This window comes from Nelumbo lutea, chromosome 1 (assembly GCF_056320005.1).
Source record: "Nelumbo lutea isolate HS-2025 chromosome 1, American lotus-T2T, whole genome shotgun sequence".
NCBI classification, from domain to species: domain Eukaryota; kingdom Viridiplantae; phylum Streptophyta; class Magnoliopsida; order Proteales; family Nelumbonaceae; genus Nelumbo; species Nelumbo lutea.
The window spans coordinates 47,251,389-47,270,208 of record NC_142684.1 but is presented as its reverse complement, the minus strand read 5'-3'; the positions used below and the strand labels follow the sequence as shown (position 1 = coordinate 47,270,208).

General features: G+C 40.7%; 1 protein-coding gene across 3 annotated transcripts in view; it reads right to left on the bottom strand.

Annotated features, from left to right (window-relative positions):
* The window catches only part of LOC148874540 (putative acyl-activating enzyme 16, chloroplastic), a 133,132-nt gene that overhangs the window by 44,162 nt on the left and 70,150 nt on the right, over window positions 1-18,820 (bottom strand). For all 3 annotated transcript variants that reach the window (XM_088963650.1, XM_088963651.1, XM_088963652.1), the window contains exons 6-8: window positions 14,539-14,657; window positions 6,452-6,601; window positions 6,305-6,372 (exon numbers count right to left, since the gene is read on the bottom strand). In XM_088963650.1, coding sequence (XP_088819776.1) covers window positions 6,305-6,372; window positions 6,452-6,601; window positions 14,539-14,657 — 337 coding nt within the window. The remainder of the gene's footprint in view (window positions 1-6,304; window positions 6,373-6,451; window positions 6,602-14,538; window positions 14,658-18,820) is intronic.

Sequence of the window (18,820 nt, the reverse complement as noted above, 5' to 3'; positions counted from 1 at the left end):
CTGAATGCACATCATTGCCATGGTGTCCCTTTTGGTCATTGGATGACCTCCCTCAGTGGTGGGCCTCACACCTCATCAAGAGGTTACGTGCGGAACCCTATCCGATTTAGGCCCACCGAAATCTGGCTTTATGAAAGTCAATGGGAGCCACTTTGGTTTGACCTAAATCAAACTAGGGCGTAATTTTGTTCCCTCCAGCTAATATGAGTGCATGTGATAGGGAGATTCATATGATGAACTCTCTAAAGGCCTTCCATCATTAGCATGAGGATGGGTCTTTCAGTAATGAGGAAACGCACCAGAAAATGGGCTATCCATTTGCTGTTGGGCTTGTCTGAGTGTTTCATAAGATGATAGGGGCGTCATAGACCGATGTGGGAGAGGCTTCACCAGAAAATGGGAACTCTCTCATGGTACCTTGGCGTTCACGAATATGATGGGTAAGCACTCACTGGACAGAAAGGTTTACCTGAAAACGGCTTTGAACCTTGTCTGACAGAGGCCAAAGGGAAAACTCATATGATGAGTGGATGTGATCCTTCACAGAAAGGTGGTGGGGTTATGCAGCTGAAACAGTTGGCTCCATGCACCCTATGTGATTTCCCACATTTCCAGAGACAACCCGTAGTCTCCGTCACTGAGAGAGGAGGGAAATCTCAGAGACGAATAAATGGAAATGGATCATAGATTAAAATCCATATCTATGAAATGAACATGAATCAAATTAGGTTGTGGTCTGATATTTGCTCTTTTATCAGAAAATGGCAAATGGATCTTTTGCAAAACTGCTTGATGACAACAAGTTGAAGGGCCCAAACTATGCTGACTGGTACAGGAACCTTATGCTGGTCCTAGCTTCTGAAAAGCTGGACAAAGTGGCAAAGAATCCTGCCCCGGAGTGTCCGGGTGATAGGGATTCTGAGGCCCGAAAGAGAGACTGTCAAGAATGGGAGGAGAAAAACTCCCTTGCCCGGTGTTACATCATTGCCTCCTTGGACAACCCGATACAGAGGTAGTTCGATCAGATCGAACTTGCCAAAGACATATTGGACAGTCTCAGGACAATGTATGAAGAGCAGAACCGTTCTACTCGACAAAAGGTCTTGAAACAGTACATGACCGCTCAAATGTCGAAGGGTCAACAAGTTCACGACCATTGTCTTCGGATGATGGGATACATCAACGAACTGGAGGCTCTTGGATCCGGGATGGACCTTGCAACCCAGATAGATGTTATCCCTAACTCTTTGCCTCCTTCCTTTAATCCGTTCATCATGAACTATAACATGAACAAGCTGAATGTCAGCTTGTAAGAGCTCAGCAATATGTTGCAAAGAGCTGAAGAACTGATTAGAAAGGATGAGCTTGTAGCCATGCTTGTTGAAGCTGGCAAGACAGGCAAGAGAAAGAGGAAGGCAAAGAAGCCTCAGAAGAAAGCCACTAAGAGCAAGAAGCGGAAAAAAGACAAAGCATCGGATGCCTGTCATTTCTGCAAGAAGACCGGCCACTGGAAAAGGAATTGTCCTGCCTACCTGTAATCCAAGAAAGGTAACTTCGAAACTTGTGTTATAGAAACCAGATTGTTGGTAGCTTCTGCGTCCTGGTGTATTGACTCTGGGGCTTCAACACATGCGTGTAACTCACTGCAGGGGTTCAAGGTAAACAGAAGGCTGAGTGAAGGAGAAGTCAAACTCTACTTGGGGACTACTGCAACTGTTGCAGCCGCGGCCATAGGAACTGTGGAGTTAATTTTTAGAGAAGGAACAATTGTACTGAAAGACTGTCTTTATGTGCAAAATTTAAGAAGAAATTTGATTTCTGTCTCAAAACTGTGTGCAGATGGTTATTCTGTCTTCTTTAGTAATACGATTACTATTAAAAGAAACAACAGATTCATCACATACGGGGAACTGGAGAACGGTCTCTATGTTCTAAATCCTTCTCTAGAAACTCACATAACCGAAATTATGTCGGCTGAAATCCCCAAGAAGAGAGCCCGTGATACAGTTAATCCCACGTGTCTGTGGCATTACCGACTTGGCCACATCGGTGTTGACCGATTCACAAGGTTGGTAAAGGATGGTCCTTTGGATTTTCTAACTGTAGAAGATCTTCCCACTTGTGAGGCTTGCCTACAAGGCAAGATGACGAAACGGCCATTTAACGGTAAGCCTGAAAGATGTACAAGCACACTTGACCTAATACATATTGATGTATGTGGTCCCCTGAGTGTTAGGACACGAAATCAATACGTGTATTTCATCACCTTCACAGATGATTTTTCACGATACGGTTACGTGTACCTAATGAAACACAAGTCTGAATCCTTTGAAAAGTTCAAAGAGTTTAGATAAGAGGTCGAGAAACAGTTAGGGAGAGAAATTAAAGCCCTTTGATCAGATCGAGGTGGCGATTATCTCTCTGACGAATTCAGGGACTACTTAAAGGACAATGGGATAGTATCACAATTAGCTCCTCCTGCCACACCACAACTTAACTGTGTTTCGGAGAGGAGGAATAGGACCTTATTGGATATGGTTCGGTCGCTTCTCATACACTCAGAGTTACCCACATCCTTTTGGGGTTACACATTAGAGACTGCGATTTATGTGCTGAATCGGGTTCCAACCAAATTGGTTCCGAATACTCCATATGAACTTTGGACCGGAAAGAAACCAAGTGTCAGACACTTGAAGATTTGGGGTTGTCTAGCACACGTTAAAAGAACGAGTGCAGACAAGTTGGAATCCAAGAACAGTCGTTGCCTATTTGTAGGCTACCCAAAAGGCTCTGTAGGTTACCTATTCTATGACCCAAGTGAGCAGAAAGTGTTCTGTAGTTGAAATGCCCAATTCTTAGAAATTGAATACATCCTGTACACCCATCGTCAGGAAATAGTCCTTGATGAGGAGAGTTCAGGAGCAGTGGGAGATGTCCCACATGTTCCAGGTAGTGACCAACCTAGAAGATCCACTCGGGTATCCAGGCCACCAGTCCGTTATGGTTATGACCAGGATAGTTACCTGGTGGAAACCTTGACTAGTGAGGAGGATCCCGTGTCTTACACGGAAGCTATGTTGGACATAGATTCCCAGAAGTGGGTGGAGGCCATGAGAGCAGAGATAGACTCAATGGAGATCAATGGATTCTGGACTCTAGTAGATCCGCCCTCTGGGGTAAAAGCAATCAGTTGCAAATGGATTTACAAGAGGAAGAAGGGCCCCGATGGTAAGGTTGAGACCTTCAAAGCTCGTCTGGTGGCGAAAGGGTACACTCAGAAAGAGGGCATCGATTATGAGGAAACCTTTTCGCCAGTGGCTATGCTTAAATCCATTAGGATCCTGCTAGCTGTAGCAGCATACCATGATTATGAGATTTGGCAAATGGATGTCAAAACTGCATTCCTGAATGGAGATTTTACTGAAGATATCTATATGCAGCAGCCGCAAGGCTTCATAGCTGCGGGTCAGGAAAACATGGTATGTAAACTTAATAGATCCATTTATGGACTTAAGCAAGCTTCTAGAAGTTGGAACATTCGTTTGGACTCTGTCGTCAAATCGTTTGACTTCGAGCAAAAAGGTTTACCTGAAAACGGCTTTGAACCTTGTTTGACAGAGGCCAAATGGAAAACTCATATGATGAGTGGATATGATCCTTCACAGAAAGGTGGTGGGGCTATGCAGCTGAAACAGTTGGCTCCATGCACCCTATGTGATTTCCCACATTTCCAGAGACAACCCGTAGTCTCCATCACTGAGAAAGGAGGGAAATCTCAGAGATGAATAAATGGAAATGGATCGTAGATTAAAAGCCATATCTATGAAATGAACATGAATCAAATTAGGTTGTAGACTGATCTTTGCTCTTTTATCAGAAAATGGCAAACGGATCTTTTGCAAAGCTTCTTGATGACAACAAGCTTAAGGGCCCAAACTACGCCGACTGGTACAGGAACCTTATGCTGGTCCTAGCTTCTGAAAAGCTGGACAAAGTGGCAAAGAATCCTGCCCCAGAGCGTCCGGGAGACGGGGCTTCTAAGGCCCGAAGGAGAGACTATCTGGAATGGGAGGAGAAAAACTCCCTAGCCTCATGTTACATCATCGCCTCTTTGGACAACCCAATACAGAGGCAGTTCGATCAGATCGAACTTGCCATGGACATATTGGACAGCCTGAGGACGATGTATGAAGAGCATAATCGTTCTACTCGGCAAAAGGTCTTGAAGCAGTTCATGACCGCTCAGATGTCCAAGGGCCGACAAGTTCACGACCATTGTCTTCGGATGATGGGTTACATCAACGAATTGGAGGCTCTTGGATCCGGGCTGGACCTCGCAACCCAGATAGACGCTATCCTTAATTCTTTGCCTCCTTCCTTTAATCCGTTCATCATGAACTATAACATGAACAAGCTGAATGTCAGCTTACAAGAGCTTAGCAATAGGTTGCAAAGAGCTGAAGAACTGATTAAAAAGGATGAGCCTGTAGCTATGCTTGTTGAAGCTAGCAAAACGGGCAAGAGAAAGATGAAGGTAAAGAAGCCTCAGAAGAAAGCCACCAAGGGCAAAAGGCAGAAGAAAGACAAAGCATCGGATGCCTGTCACTTCTGCAAGAAGACCGGCCACTGGAAAAGGAATTGTCCTGCCTACCTGGAATCCAAGAAAGGTAATTTCGAAACTTGTGTTATAGAAACCAATTTATTGGTAGCTTCTGCGTCCTGGTGTATTGACTCCGGGGCTTCAACTCATGCGTGTAACTCACTGCAGGGGTTCAAGGTAAGCAGAAGGCTGAGTGAAGGAGAAGTCACACTCTACTTGGGGACTACTGCAACTGTTGAAGCCGCGACCATAGGAACCGTGGAGTTAATTTTTAGAGAAGGAAAAGTTGTACTGAAAGATTGTCTTTAAGTACAAAACTTAAGAAGAAATTTGATTTCTGTTTCAAAACTGTGTGCAGATGGTTATTCTGTCTTCTTTAGTAATACGATTACTATTAAAAGAAACAATAGATTCATCGCATACGGGGAACTGGAGAACGGTCTCTATGTTCTACATCCTTCTCTAGAAACTAACATAACCGAAACTACATCGGCTGAAATCCCCAAGAAGAGAGCCCGTGATACAGTTAATCCCACGTGTCTGTGGCACTACCGACTTGGCCACATCGGTGTTGACCGAATCACAAGGTTGGTAAAGGATGGTTCTTTGGATTTTCTAACTGTATCCAGTAGCAACAGTGACATCTCAGAATCATTCAAACCATGTTCAGGAGGCCTGCTTCACCCCACATAAGGACTTTTTCAACTGGCAAACTAGAGAAGGATCGTTGTAGCATCCAAGAGGAAGTTTCATATAGACTATCTCTTTTAACTAACCATGAAGACAAACATTCTTCACATCCAATTGAAAAATAAACCAAGACTAAACTCTAGATAAAGCTAAGAGAACATGAACTATGGTAATCTAAGAAATTGGGACAAATGTTTCTCTTTAGCAATTCATGATGCTATTCCCTTCTTGCCTTTGCATCTCACCTTCAAAGGAATATCCTCCCAAAAAGAGCATTCCAAGTTTTTTAGACAGCCAACTTTACATTTGTTTCATAAAGCATCTCTCATGATCTAGGATATGTTTCAACAGAATCCATCCATTAGAGACCAACATTGAACATTTCATGATTAAAGAGGCTCATTGGATATTGACACAAAATTACTTAAAATATCTAGTGGATTCAGTGGCCAAGGGGTAGAAATCATCAATGCTTACTCCAATTTTATTAACTCATTGGGAACCTTGGCTTTAGGCATTAGTAGTGTCTTCGGTGGCTAGGGGGAGAAATAATCAGCATTTACTCTAATTCAATTACTATTTGCAATTTGTTTATAGTATAGAAGTTGGCTTTGGTCTGGGGCCTATCTTTCCCAAGATGGAATTGGGAGTGAGTTTTATGGGGAACTTTGTACCAAGGGTAGCCTTGCATGTATGTTGCACTTTCCAGCTGTATCTTTTGTGGACTAGCAGAGGCTAATTGTCTTACATACCTCTCTTAGGGTTGCAGGACGTTCATATCCATCTCCTTTTCATCTTAATAAATGCATCTGTGTTTATCTAATAAGGAATTATTTTTCTTCCAAGTTATGAAAAAGATTGTCTTCTCTATATCTCTTAAAATTAGTAAACATACCTCTAAGTGTGAAGCAGCAATATAAAGCAATAGAAGTGGGGAGGGGTGGAGCAAGAGAGTGAAAAATTGAAATGTAAAGGTCCATTAAAATTCTTTCAGCTTCATGGCTTAGAAGGTACCTATAGAGTGTCTCATATATTAGAGGAACAGAAATTAGATAGTGTGGTTGATAGCGTCTCAGATCTTCCTATCAAAAAGTAACCACAATGGTAAGAAAAAAAATACCATTGTCAATTATTAAGCAAACAGAAATCTAAAGAGAGCACCTTCAAGTTTTTCACATTTGTGTATACTTGCTGAACCCCGCATGTAAATGTAAAATACTCAGCAATTCGTTCATATGTATGCCATGGTGGGAGCATGCTTAGAAACTTATCTCCAGCTTCTGCAGGTACAATGTTCCAGAGGTTCTTAATCTAACAAACATGTAACAAGAGAGTTCACCTTGGAATTAGTGAGTTGTGTTGAAAATAAGCAGATAAAAATTCAAATACTGAAAGCATAACTACATGAATATAATCATATAGATGCATCGTATAGACATGAAAACATTTAGCTACTTGGCACATATGTTGCATGTGCAATCCATTAGCACAAGAGAGAGAGAGAGAGAGAGAGATGAAAAATAACCATAGTTTTCAAGGTGCCAAGATGAGGCTAGGTAACAGGGAGCACCTTGTCACCTAGTCGCCTGGGCAGGCACTTAGGCATTGCCTAGGCAATGGATTTTTTTTTAAAATAAAAAACATGAATCCTAAGGTAGTTCCCTAGGTTCCATAGCAAGTAGAAACCACCACCCATTAATAATTATCTATAATTTTCATAAAAATTATAAATTTCATATTCAAATATAGAAAATCAACATATTCTTGAAAAGAAAAGGAAGAAAGAAAAAAAATCATAAAAAAAAGGTTCTAACCCCTGTTTTTTCTGTTGGAAAATAAGAAAAGAAAAGATGGAAGAAGAACAAGAAGACAGAATGCACCAAAAGAATATTTTAGTTTAATAATGTCTATTTTATCGTTATATTTTGAAAAAATAAAGAATATAAAAGTATTTCATAGCGCCATGTATAAATTATCTTGGTGATTAAGAGAGGCAACCCTCCATGAGCACTTTGTTGCCTAGGTGCTGACTAGACAACTATGAAATTAACAGGGTTAAAAGTGGAAATCTAAAGTCTAAGAGTCAATAAAATAGAGACTGAAACTCTCTTTTAAATAATATTAATTAATTATGGGACTAAAAGCAAAAGAATAGGGGCATTCTTGGCATTTGAAAGATTTAACATCAACTAAACAAAGGGAGTGAAACTCTCTATTTACATATATAACAAAATGTGAGAACTCTGAAAATTATTCACTTGAAATAACCATTCACATATCAGATAGATAAATAAAATGAAATATGGGTAGCATTTTTGTTGAGATAACACCATATCGGATGGGATGTGGAAGGGTATTAATGTAGGACTTTCATAACTTCGTCCCCAGTTGTAAAATTGAATTTGAGAAAAGAGGGTGAGGTTTTTGGGCATAGTTTTAAAGGTGACAAGGCAAGGCATGGTGAAAGATGGGTGACTTTTCACCTAGGTGATGGATTTTTTTGAATAAAAACCATGAATCCTAGGGAAATTCTGTAGGTTCAGTAGAAACCACTGATTGCAGTTTTAGATGAATTCCTTCTGAAGAGAAAGAAGAAGAAGATGAAGAGTTTCAGCAGTAGAGAGAAGAGAGGAGAAGAAAAAGGGAGTGGGATGTCAACCAGAATTGAATTAGTTCAGGCCGCCAACCCCTCTTTGTATTATATACTCAAATTAAAAGAATAAGAGATTACAAGAATGCCCTTAGTAGGGCAGCTACTTAAGTAGTTGAACAGTCACAACTTAAAAAGCATAAACTAATGGGCCTAAAGCCCAATAACCTCCTAACTTAATAACTTCAAATTAAAAGACAAATAACTGGGCCTAATAACTAGAAATTAGCCCAACTCAACACTCCCCTTCAAGTTGGGAGTAAATGTTGCACATTCCCAACTTGCGTAGGTCATACTCCAGCTTGTTCCTTGCAACACCTTTTGTGAGAACATCAGCAAGCTGCAAATCAAAAGCAATGTATGGGAGACAAACTTCCCCAGAAGTCACACTTTCTTTGATGAAATGTCTATCCATTCAATGTGCTTTGTCTGGTCATGCTGAACTGGTTTATGGGCAATGTTAATTGCTGCCTGATTATCACAGTACAACACCATAGGTTCTTTTGCCTTTACACCAATCTCTCCTAACAAGGAACGGATCCAGAGAAGTTCTGAAACTCCATGTGCCATGGCCCTGTATTCAGCTTCTACACTTGATCTTGCAACCACTGTCAGTTTCTTACTTCTCCAAGAGACTAGGTTACCCCCAACAAGGGTGTAGACTCCTGAAGTAGATCTCCTGTCATCAAGGCATCCTGCCCAATCAGCATCTGTATAAGCCTCTAGCTTCAACTGTCCATGATCAACAAATAGTATGCCTCTGCCTGGGTGTCCCTTTAGATAAGCAAGAATCCTATCAACAACCTCCCAATGCTGGACTCGTAGGGCATGCATGTATTGACTCACCACACTCACTGCATAGGAGATGTCTGGTCTTGTCATACACAAATACAGCAGCCGCCCCACAAGTCTTTGATATCTCCCAATGTCCTTTACCAATTCACCTTCTGATGTATTAATTCTGTGATTCTGATCAATAGGAGTATTAACTGCCTTTGTTCCAAGCTTCCCTGTTTCTTGTAGAAGATCCAGAACATACTTCCTTTGAGAAATAAAGATTCCATGTTTTGATCTTGCAACTTCAATGCCCAAGAAGTACCTAAGCTCTCCGAGATCCTTAATTTCAAATTCCCTATGTAGATTCTTCTTCAAACTATCAATCTCACTTAGGTCATTTCTTGTAACAACAATATCATCCACATAAACAATTAGCACTGACACCAAGGATCCCCTCCGCTTCACAAACAAGGTATGGTTAGATTGAGTATGAGTGTAGCCCAATGCAACCAAGGCCTTCTTGAACCTGTCAAACCATGCTCTGGGAGACTGGTTTAAACCATAAAGTGACTTCTTAAGTCTGCATACCTTCCCCTTTTCAGCATCATTGTACAAACCACCAGGAAGATCCATGTACACTTCCTCCTGCAGATCTCCATTTAGAAAAGCATTTTTCACATCAAGTTGAAACAGGGGCCAAGAGTATGTGGCCGCAAAAGGAGGAAGTATCCAAAAAGAAGTTATCTTTGCAACTGGTGCAAAGGTCTCTAAGTAATTAATGCCATAAGTCTGTATCTACCATTTAGCAACAAGTCTGACCTTATACCTTTCTATACTTCCATCTTCCTTATATTTGGCTGTATAAACTCATCTGCATCCAACAGTCTCCTTGCCCTTTGGTAGATCCACAGTCTCCCATGTCTGATTCTTAATTAAGGCTTCCATCTCTTCTTGCATAGTTGTCTTCCACTCAGGTTTGGAGAGAGCCTCACTAACACCCTTGGGTATAGATACAGAGTCAAGAGAGGAATGGAAAGCACGGTAGGAAGGAAAAAGTCCACTGTAGGATAGATACTATGAAATACAATGAGTAGTACACTTTCTCTTCCCTTTTTTGATAGCAATAGAAAGGTCCAGGTTATTTGTAATGGGATTAGTGGAATCAATGGGAACCGAAACAGTAGAGGGATCAAGAGGAATACTTGAAGCCGTGTTAGCAGAATCTAGAGTCTCCAAGGAACTGACAGGAAGTGATGTGAGTTGTTCTTCTGCAGTGGAATCAACCTCCCTGTGAAGTCTTTGTCGTGAGTAGCACTGAGAAGCAAGACACAAAGGAGGTGGTAAGGTAGGTGACATAGGAGGATCAGACACAGAAGTGGAAACAAGAACTAGAACTGGAAGAGGAATAGATTGTTCACTCCCCCAAAACACTCCCCCTGAGAAGGATTCTTCGAGAAAAAGGATGTGGACTCAAAAAAGGTGACATCCATAGTAACATACTGACTCCTAGAAACTGGATCATAGCAACAGTACCCTTTTTGATTTTCTGCATATCCAAGGAAGACACACTTCTTTTCCTTCAGATCAAGCTTTGAGCAGTGAGGACCAAGAATATGTGCAAAGCAAACACACCCGAACACCCTGAGAGGAATATGGAACATCTCCCCTCAGGAAAAAGGAAACTGAATGGTGTGCTGAATCCAAGTATATGGGAGGGCACCCTATTAATCAAAAAGACAGTTGTGAGAACTGCATCACCCGAAAACCGCATTGGAACAGTAGTTGTGATCATCATGCTTCTTGCAATCTCAATAATGTGTATGTTCTTCCTCTCTGCAACACCATTCTACTGTGGACTATAGGAACAACTGCTCCGATGGACAACACCATATTCTAACAGATACGAAGCAAGGTGCTTTTCAAAATATTTCCTAGCATTGTTTGATTTGAACACCTTAATTCGTATCCCAAATTGTGTTAGCACCATGTGATGAAATTGTCGAACCAAGGATGGTACCTCATCTCAAGATCTCATTAAGTAAATCCAAGAATGTCGAGAAAAATCATCCACAAATAAGAGAAAATATCGATAGCCACCCATAGAAAGAACATGATATGGTCCCCACACATCAGAGTCAATAACACCGAAAGGAGATGAACATCTTTTGTTACTAGCTTTAAAGGAATGTCTATAATGTTTTCCAAATTGACAACCTTCACACTCTAGACTGAACAAATTAAGAAACTCAAAAAGCTTTGGAAATAAGAAACTCAAAGAAGAAAAAGATAAATGACCCAAACGATTATGCCAAAGCATAATCTGACTTACAGATTCTGAGTCACTATACCTGTTGACATGATGACCCTGATGATGAGGAAGCACATCTAGAAGGTAGATTCCATTCACTTCATGACCACTCCCAATCGTCCTCTTTGAATCCAGATCCTGCAAAATACAATGACCAGGAGAAAAAATTACAGAACAGATCAGGTTCTTAGTCAAACTACTAACAGATAATAGGTTAGTACTCAATCTGGGAACATGAAGGATAGAGGGAAGGGAAATGGAATCATTAATCTTGACAGACCCCTCCCCGATAATGGGAACATGAGATCCATCAGTTGTGGAGACTCCGTCTCTGCCAGAACAAAGCTGGTAAGAGGAAAAGATAGTGGAACTATGGGTCATGTGCTCTGAAGCTCCAAAATCTATAATCCAAGGAGATCCCTCCTTACCTGTAGTAGAAATATAATTTGCAATGGCATGTGAACTACCTGTATGAGCAAAGGAAGTAGAGTGTGCTCCACCAGAACCACTTGTAACTGGCTGTCCACCTGTTACTGAATTAGGGTTGACTGTATCCCGTTGATTCAGGAACTGCCCATATCTCTCAAGTTCGGCCCTCACTACAGCAACTACAATAGACTCCAGAGTAGTTGTAGTAGGACGGGCCGGTATGTCACTAGTGACTGCCATGTGAGCATTTCCCTTCTTGTTTTTAAGTCGGTTCAGCACAAGATAAGGACGAAGCCTCCAGCAGGTATCTCTTGTGTGTTTAGGCTTCTTACAGTAGTCGCAAATCAAATCCTTTTTGTCTTCCGTCTTGATTTCACTACCACCCCGGTCTCCACCTTGTTTAGGTTTTGCAGTGCTAACCATGGCTAATTGATCAAAAACAGAATTTTTCATCATCACATTTCTCCTGCTCTCTTCCCCTGATACAAAGGCATATGCCTGGGAGAGAGTAACACTGTCCCTGGAAAGAATATGTTGTTTTGCAATATCATACACAGGATTTAGGCTAGCAAGAAATTCAAAAACCCTATACTTCTCTAGGAGCTTCTGGTAGGCAGCTACATCCTTAGTGGTTTCCCAAACAACTATATCCAAATGGTCAATCTCTTGCCACAATGTTTTAAGGGCTGAAAAGTAAACAGCAATAGGTCTATCTCCTTGCCTTGTAGCAATAATCTAATTCCTCAACTGATAGGTCCTAGCAACATTCTCACTCTATGAGTAGGTTTCTGCAACCTCATCCCATATTTCCTTAGCTGTATTTTCCCACAAAAAAATCTTACTTATATGGGCCAGCATCGAATTACACAGTCAAGTTGTCACCATATAATTTTCTTGTACCCACCGGGAGCTGTTAGTTCGGGTTTCACTTCCTCACCAGTGATATACCCTTAATTCCTACGAGCACCAATGGCAATCTATACAGATTGTGACAATTCTAAGTAATTTAAACCATCCAACTTAACTGTAGTAATGGTCCCAGCCCCGAAAAGGTCTCCGATACCTCCTTCCACTGGTCCCATTTCACTCCCGGGTTTGTTTTCAACTCCATTTCCCTCCATAATTCGCAAAAAGGGGTTAGAAGGTTACTATAAGATGAAAGAATATCAAATAAATCACTTTTGGTACCACTGACACCCTTCTGGTGCCCTAGATGTTCTTCCCACAAAAGATTCATTTTCTGCGGGATGAGAGAAAAGAGAGAAGAGGCAGTCGTTCTCTCCAAAGACCTCCAAAACAGGCAGGACTTGAACTGCCCCCTTCAAAAAACTCCAAGGAACCCTAAAAAATTAGGGCACCACTTCCTAGGTCAAAATTAAAGAGTCCAATAGAAATAGGACTCTTCCCCTTTCTCCAGTTTTTCCTGAATTTGATGGGAAACCCTAGACCAACTACAAGGCAAAACATATCCACCAAAAAATCCAAAAACTAGGCTTACCTGAAATCTTTGATCAGCCTCTCAAATCACCAGGCAATCGGCCAATCTAGGGCTGCATGATAGAACAGCTCAAGGAACCTTCGGCCTGCTTCGATATCAAGTAAAAATCATTGATTGCAGTTTTAGATGAATTCCTTGTGAAGAGAAAAAAGAAGAAGATGAAGAGTTTCAGCAGTAGAGAGAAGAGAGGAGAAGAAAAAAGGAGTGGGATGTCAACCAGAATTGAATTAGTTCCGGCTGCCAATCCCTCTTTGTATTATATACTCAAATTAAAAGAATAAGAGATTACAAGAATGCCCTTAGTAGGGCGGCTACTTAAGTAGCTGAACAGTCCCAACTTAAAAAAACATAAACTAATGGGCCTAAAGCCCAATAACTTCCTAACTTAAAAACTTAAAAATAAAAGACAAATAACTGGGCCCAATAACTAGAAATCGGCCCAACTCAACAGGTTCCATAGCAAGTAGTAGCCATCCTTCACTGGTAATTGCCTATAATCTTCATAAAAATTGTAGAAACTTCATTTAAAACATAGAAAATGAACATACTAATGATTGGACAAAGTAATTATCAGGATGTGTTATTGGACAAAATTTTGACCTCTTCCTTTCTTATTGGTTCATGTTTTGAAGTCTTCAAGGGTTCAAAACAGCATACATGTTGCACAGACCCTATCAAATAAGAAACTGTTAAAAACAATCTAGTAATTGAACTCACAAACTCAATAATTTAGTTTTCTAATGTCTTTTATCGTTATAATATCAAAAATTAAAAATGCAAAAATATATAATACACCATGTGCAAAATATCCTCTGTGGCGTCTTGTTGCAGAGGTGCCTGCCTAGGCATTGCCTTAACAACTACTTTTTCCCTGCACTAAAATACCATGCATCTCCTTGTGATGTATGGAGGTGGACCATGTGGCTTTCTGCGTCTATTCATAGACTACAAGAAGCCAGAGGAGGTGTGGGACATTTTATTCATCATTTTCAGGGCCAACTAGCAATGCCCTCCATGCCTCTCTTGTAAATTCAACAATTAATGTGGATTCAATTTGAAAAGAAAGATTCACTTGCTTAGATCATTACAATACTTGTCTTTTGGGGCTTATGGAACAAGAGAAATCATAGAATATTTGAAGAATTGATTCTTGAATTGAAAGATTTCAGAGACATTCAAAGAATTGATTTTAGAAGGCAATAGGATGAGATTGAGACACTAAATGTTAATTCTATTTTCTTTTCTTATTTATTTTATCATATGTATCTATGTATCAAGTTAAGACGCAGCACTAATATATATGTTAGGATTGCAAAAACATTAATGCTTTTGGTAATGGATCGATGCACAAATATTTTCAAACCTAACAGATCTCTCTTCTCTTACACACAAAATTAAATGTCACTTTGGAATATGGACCATTTTTAACATCCGTCCATGTAACACAGACACACATATCACTTATCTACAAAAGAAACCAAGATTTTGAACCTTGTTCTTTTTTCTTTCGGAAAGATAAGATTTTGGATCTTTATATATTTGTGTGTGTGTGTGTGTGTGTCGTTAGCAAGAGACCATAGACAAACCTGATGCAATAGATTCTGATGTGAAAGCATAACACCCTTTGGGGCGCCAGTGGTTCCACTTGTATAAACAAGTGTAGCAGTATCATCAGAGCTGATAGTTTCATAAATATGCAGTCCACCTACAAATAAATTAGTTAAAGAATTTTTATCCCAGACAGTAATAGGTCAAACATGCACAAAAATGGATGTAAGAAAATCCCACCATAGGGAAAATAACAAAGATTGTGACGCAGAGTAGAAATAATTTGAGCTGTTACATTCACTAATCAAATAAGTAGCACACATTTAAGCAATTTAACTAGGCAACTGTAGTGAGAACGGGCCGAATGGGCCTTAGTGCTCTTTATTTTTATTTTAAGTAGTGTTTATGTTATTTTGTTAGTTATGGGCCCATTTTGCATCTTTGATTATTTCTTTGGTGCTGGCTGCCCCATTAAGGGCATCCAAGTAATTGTACTCATTCTTAGAATGAAGATTAATAAAAGTTATGTAAGGGGGCTAGAGAGAAGTGTTTGAATTCTCCTTTTCTCTCTTTCTTCCTCTTCTTCTTCCACAACCTCTTGCTGAAACTTCTTTCTTCTTCTTCTTCTTTCTCTCTTCATTATTTTTCTTCCATTATCTGAATTAATGCAGGTGTAATTACGACTTGGTATCAGAGCTGGTTCTCCCTATCGATTTTTTCTCCTTTCTTTGCCCATACACCGTGTGTATGGAGAACTGATCGGTTGATCAACCAGATACTTATGCAGCCCAGTTAGGAGGGATTTTGGAGAGTTTTGTGGGAGGTTTTCATCCCTAGTTGAAGCCCAAGGCAGGTTCTTGGAGATTTTTCTTGAAAACCCTAGATAACCAAAGAAATCAAGTTACAGGTTGTAGAGATAGTTTGAACCAGGTGCTTGGGGATTAGAGGTAAGTCTTTTGATTTCTATTGAGGGCAGTTTTGGTTGGATTGAGTTCTGGAATCTTTGGAAGGGGCGGTTGAAGTTTCTCACTTTCTCTCCATTCTGTAGGGTCCTATGAAACCCTAATTTTGGGGGTTTGAAGGGTTGTTCTTTGCTTAGGACAGTAAATCTAGCCTAGTAAAGCCCTAATTGGATTTTTGTTTGCATCCGTTTACTCAATAGAGCAAACTGGAGGAGAGACCAAATATTCCATAGATTCCGGGTTTGGACATGGGAGTCGGTGGAGAATCTTTTTGGAGTTATGACTATTGTGAAGTTAGATGGGACCAATTATTTAGCCTGGTCTCAATCTATTAAGATACATGTGTGCAGAAGAGGAAAATGGGGTTGCATTACCGGAAGCAAGAAGAAACCGGAGGAGGATGACTTTACCTATGAAAGGTGGATGCAAGAAAACTACATAGTAGTGGGTTGGTTAGTGAATTCTATGCAACCACACATTAGTTAGCATTACTTGTGGATGGAAACTACAAAAGAAGTATGGAATAGTGTCACAGAGACTTATTCCCAAAAGCTTAATGTTGCTTGGGCCTACAAATTGAAGCATGATATGAATAATCTAAGGGGAAAAGCCCTTAGCTGTGTACTATTCAATGATGAAATCGCTTTGGCAAGAGATTGATTTGATGGAGACTGTTGTTTGGGGTTGCACAAAGGATGCAAAAATATATAGGAAGTTGGTGGAGAGAAATCGGGTCTTTGAGTTCCTCACCAGACTCAACTCAGAGTATGATATTGTGAAGTAGAATGTTTTAGCAAAGGATGAGGTGACTTTGTCTCAGGTGTATGCTATGGTGAGTAGTGAGGAGAGTAGAAGACAGGTCCAGACTGTTGAAACGCAGGTTGACCACTATGCCAATGTTGGGATGAAGCTGAAGATTAACACTAGGAAGAAAGATGTTATCTGTAAATACTGCAAGAAGCCTAAACACACAAAAGACACATGTTGGAAGTTGCATCCAGAGCTCATTCCTACTAGATTCAAGAAAGAAATTGTTGGAAAAAGGTTTGAAACTGGAAAAGGTGGAAATGCAAATGTAGCCACCTCTTCACGGAGTGAACAAGAATAGGGTGGAGAGAAGTCAATGGGAGAACAACTTGCAACTGCCATGGCTGAATATGAGAAGTATGGCCGAATTATCAGTCATTTGGAGTCCATTTCTACAGCTCCTTCAAAGACTGTTCCTTCCTTTGCATATGCTCACTCAGGTACTCGTGCCACAACCCATCATGCTTCTGCCTCAGGTACTCATTAAATCCCTTGGATAATTGATTCTAGTGCTTTTGACCATATGACCACTATTTCCTAGTTATTCACCTCTTACCAACTCCTTTCTGGTCAGGATAAGATATCCCTTCCTAATGGCTCTCTTGACCCTATCACAGGAAAGGGAGACATTAAGACCTCTAATGCCCTGACCTTATCATATGTTCTTTGTTGAACAAGAGAAGAGAGGAGGAAGAGAGAAAGAGAAGAAGAGAAGAAAGGAGAGGCGAGAGGACTGAATGCCTCAAAAGAATGCTTCAGGCGAGTGAAGCAGTTCTTATTTATACTATACTGGTCGTACAACATAAAGAATGGAAAAATTATAGAAATACCCCTACGGTACTAAACCTGTGTGCAACAACATCTATCAACACTCCCCCTCAAGTTGGGGCATAGATATCAATCATGCCCAACTTGTCACAGAGATCATGATGTTTGGAATAGTTTAGCCCTTTTGTAAAGATGTCTGCCAGTTGGTTTTCAGAGTTGACATAGGGAGTACATACTTCGCCTGTGATGACTTTCTCTTTGATAAAATGCTTGTCAACTTCGATGTGCTTTGTTCTATCATGTAGCACCGGGTTAGCAGCAATACTTATAGCAACCTTGTTATCACAGAATAGAGTTATGGGTTTGTCCACTGGAAAACCCAACTCACTCAATAGATTCTTTATCCACATACCTTTAGCTACTCCATGGGCCATTGCACGGTATTCAGCTTCAGCACTGGATCGAGCCACCACGGTTTACTTTTTACTCCTCCAAGTAACGAGGTTCCCTCCTACAAAGGTGCAGTAACCACTAGTAGACTTTCTGTCACTTTGAGATCCAACCCAATCCACATTTGTATAAACTTCAACTCTCAAATGCCCGTGCCTTTGAAATAACAAGCCAGCACCAGGAAACTTCTTAAGATATCGTAGTATCCTCTCTGCTGCTTCAAGATGAGTGGAGCTAGGTGCATGCATGAACTGACTGAGGACACCAATAGCATATGCAATGTTTGGACGGGTCATAGGGAGATATAACAATCTCCCTACAAGCCTCTGAAATTGTTTCACATCTTTAAGAGGTTCACCCTGGCTGTCACTTAATTTATGGTTGGGGTCAATGGGAGAGTCAGCTGGCTTAACCCCCATCTTTCCAGTGTCTTGAAGCAAATCTAGGACATTTCCTTTGGGAGATAAAGATACCCTTTTTTGATCGAGCAACTTCAATTCCAAGGAAGTATTTGGCAGGTCCTAGATCCTTCACTTCAAACTGAGTGGCAAGGAAACACTTCAACCTTTGAATTTCATCATTCCAGTCACCAGTAACAATTATGTCATCCACATATACTATTAAGGCAGCCATTTTACCTTCTCTCCTTTTCACAAACAGTGTGTGATTTGATTGACATTGCTTGTATCCCTTTTGTTGAACTGCAGCATGGAATCTGCTGAACCAAGCAAGTTCCCACGTGCCATTTTTATGAAGAGCATTAATTTCTTCCTTCATGGCATTTGTCCATTCTGGTACTGAAAGAGCTTTTGCCACATTCTTGGGAATAGGGACACTGTCAATGGAGGTAAGGAAGGCATGAAATGAGGGTGAAATGTTCTCATAGGAAACAAAGTTGGAAATGGGATGTTTAGTGGTGCACAACCTAACACCTTTCCTGTGGGCAATAGGAAGATCAGGATCATTAGCAACAGAGGAGTCAGGAACATCATTGGGAGTCAAGTTACCTGAATGGATATGATCTTCCCCCGAGGAGTTTGATGGCACTTGAGGTACAACTTCTGAATTCTCCACAACTCTTGAATTTGGTTGGCCTTTGCGACGACGAGAAAAGACACGGAAAGATGGAGGATCGGGAAGAGAAGGAGGCTGAACCAATCGCGAAGGATCAGGAAGAGAAGGGAGCTGAACCAGTTTCTCCTCATGCCTACACTCCCCCTGAGGAGAAACAGGAAAAAAAGGCTCATCTTCAAAGAAAGTAACATCCATAGAGACAGAATTTCCGAGAAACTGGATGAAAGCAACCATACCCCTTTTGAGTGAAAGAGTAACC